Source organism: Vicia villosa, unplaced genomic scaffold (genome assembly GCF_029867415.1).
Source record: "Vicia villosa cultivar HV-30 ecotype Madison, WI unplaced genomic scaffold, Vvil1.0 ctg.000672F_1_1, whole genome shotgun sequence".
NCBI lineage: Eukaryota > Viridiplantae > Streptophyta > Magnoliopsida > Fabales > Fabaceae > Vicia > Vicia villosa.
In genome coordinates, this window is record NW_026705298.1 from 281,369 (window position 1) to 284,354 (window position 2,986).

General features: G+C 40.2%; 1 protein-coding gene across 1 annotated transcript; it reads left to right on the top strand.

Annotated features, from left to right (window-relative positions):
• Positions 1-227: 227 nt before the first annotated feature.
• Positions 228-1,871, top strand: LOC131630323 (uncharacterized). Its single transcript, XM_058901109.1, has one exon. It carries the CDS (start codon positions 228-230, stop codon positions 1,869-1,871), a length of 1,644 nt encoding a protein of 547 aa, XP_058757092.1.
• The last annotated feature ends 1,115 nt before the right edge of the window (positions 1,872-2,986 follow it).

Sequence of the window (2,986 nt, forward strand, 5' to 3'; positions counted from 1 at the left end):
AAGTATTTTGAATTTTTCTGTATCCAATTGATTGAAAGTCCATTACTTGTGAATCATACATGATATGACATTGCATTCATTCTTGCATTAAAAACAAAAAAATCATCATGCATCTGCATTCATTTGCATCTCAATCCAGTACTCATACATCTATTCCTCCGACAGTTTAACAAGGCAAGTTGATTCCCCGACATCCTTATCAGACGCGTAGTGTCTCTCGAAAAAGAATGGCTGACCAAGAGCAACACAACATGGAAGTTAGGATGGAAATCGACGAGTTGAAGGGAAGCATCACCAAGCTCACTGAGATGATGCAAGTGCTAATAGCTAGGGATGCTGAACCCCAAAGAACTGTCATAGCTGAAGTCTCCGAAGCTGTTGAGGATCCCATTCCCGTTCAGAGGCCACCTTCTACCTGGCCAGAATTTGGTTTACCACCTGGTTATACTCCCCCATTCGCGAATACTTTGGGAGTAGGACTTTCTGCGCAACAAATTGCACCAATACCAGTCGCCGCTGAACAGTCATCGATTGTTCACACTACTGTTCAACCTACTTTCAACAATCCTCCTTTTGTCTATCATGTTGATGATTCCGAACGTGGTGATCAAGAACACAACCACGAGGTGGAGGAAGTGAAAGAAAAGTACAATGTCCTCGAGAAAAGGTTGAAAGCTGTTGAAGGAAATGACATTTTTGGATTTGATACCATGAACCTCTGCTTGGTTTCTGACTTGACTGTACCTGCAAAGTTCAAAGTCCCTGAATTCGAAAAGTACAAGGGGCATACTTGTCCTAAAGATCATCTGACTATGTACTTTCGCAAGATGGCCGATTATGCCAACAATGACAAATTGCTTGTTCACATCTTTCAAGATAGCTTGGCTGGAGCTTCTCTGAAATGGTACATGAGTTTGAAGAGGGAGCATATCCAAACATGGAGAGACTTAGGCGAAGCTTTCCTGAAACAATACAAGTACAACATGGACTTAGCCCCTGATCGCAGACAACTTCAGACTATGACCATGAGAGATAGAGAAACTTTCAAAGTGTATGCCCAACGCTGGAGAGAGCTAGCTGCTCAAGTCGAACCTCCTCTTGCTGAAAAAGAGCTTACTGGTATGTTTATGGATACCTTGCAGCCAGTTTTCTATGAGAAAATGATTGGAAGTGTCTCTTCTAGCTTTGCTGACCTGGTCATTATTGGAGAAAGGGTCGAAGAAGGCTTGAAAAATGGCAGGATTGTCAATGCTGCTGAATCTTCCAATAACAACCAAACAAAGAGATTCCCTGGAAACTTCCATAGAAAGAAAGAAGGTGAAACTAATGTTGTTGTGACTAGTGGTGAAGGACCTCAAAATCCACAACCTTATCAAGTTCCAACTTATCCACAAGCACCATTCATGCCTTACTATCAGTATCCACATGTTGCAGCTGCTCAACATCAACAACCATACATCCCAATGCCATCGCATCAACAACCATGGAACGCTTCTCATCAGAATGCTTCACAAAGTGCTCCTCAGAATGCTCAACAAAATCAGAATAGGCAGCAGAATCAGGATAGGCCTCAGAAAGATCCGCCAAAGGAGCCTCGCCGCATCGACCCAATTCCAATGACTTACACTGAATTGTGGCCTGCACTAATCCATAAGTCGTTGATAGCTCCTAGGCCAACTAAAGCTCCAACTCCACCGTTCTCCAAAGGATATAATCCTAATGCTAAATGTGCTTTTCATAGTGGAGTAGTTGGTCATTCCATTGAAGACTGTTGGGTTCTGAAGGAGAAGGTTCAAGATCTGATCGAAAGCAAGATGCTCACCTTCCGAGATATTAATCCGAATGTGGTCACTAATCCCCTACCCCATTGAGTGTCGAATCAAAAGGGATGTTCCTAAAGCCAGATATCAGACGGGAAAGCTCATCCTTGCTGCTGATAGTTACTAGGCCTTTGTCTTTTTCATTTCTTAATTTTCCTTGTTTGTACTGTGTTTTGTCGCATTTGAATTCTGTAATCCTTAATCGTAATTTTAATGAAATGAGCATTGCATTTGTTTTGAGTCAATCATAACGTGTTTCTCTTTCTTTATTTCCGTATCACTTACACAAATTCAAAAAATACAAAAATTGTGCTTTTCCATTTCATTTTCTTTATCAACTTTCTGTCTAAGCAAGATTTGAGGGAGTATGATGAAAAACGGATATCCAATTTGCATCAGTGTGCTTTCAAATAAGACTTTGTTGATGATGTACAGGCATTCTTTCAAATCCCCAAACACTGGAGATATAAGGATGATAATCCCTCGTTAACCCCTTTGAGCCTTAGAAGTAGGTGTATTCTTTTTGCACGAAATTTGAACCCTTAATAAAAAAACCTGGGGCAGGGTAGTTGTTCAGTTACAATGACTAATTCATAAGATTTCCAAGAGAATCGTTTCATGGGAACAATTCCCGACCAAAGGTTCAATCCTCTCTTCGTACACAATGTCGAAGGAGACCTACAACAGTTGTTTCCATTGAACCATCAACGTGGTAGTCATCATTTTCAATCCCTTTCAGATTATTGGACAAGTGTCACACAAGTTGTTCAAACAAAAAAAAAATCAAAGAAAAGCCCGCTAAGTCAAAACCTAAAAAGGAGACTTAGGCAAAAATAATAAGGATACAAAAGTCAAAAAAAAAAGAGATCAAAAGATCATTGTCAAAAGCAAGAACAAACTTGTGTGACTGTCAAAGAAGAATAGGTGACTGCCACCTTAGAACTCATTGGTTCTCAAACATCGTCTGCAAATTCTCTTGGAAGTCGAATACTTGTAAGAGTTAACTGAACTTAGGACTGGAGTACATCACGAAGAATGGGTGGGTTTAAAATAATTTTTTTAGCCTAAATCCTTTGTTTCTTAAACCGTGAACCTGACCACGTTACAACCTCCAAAAGTCCTAATTGAAGCAAGGTTTCTTTTGAAAGCATACTAAAGCAAGGTTG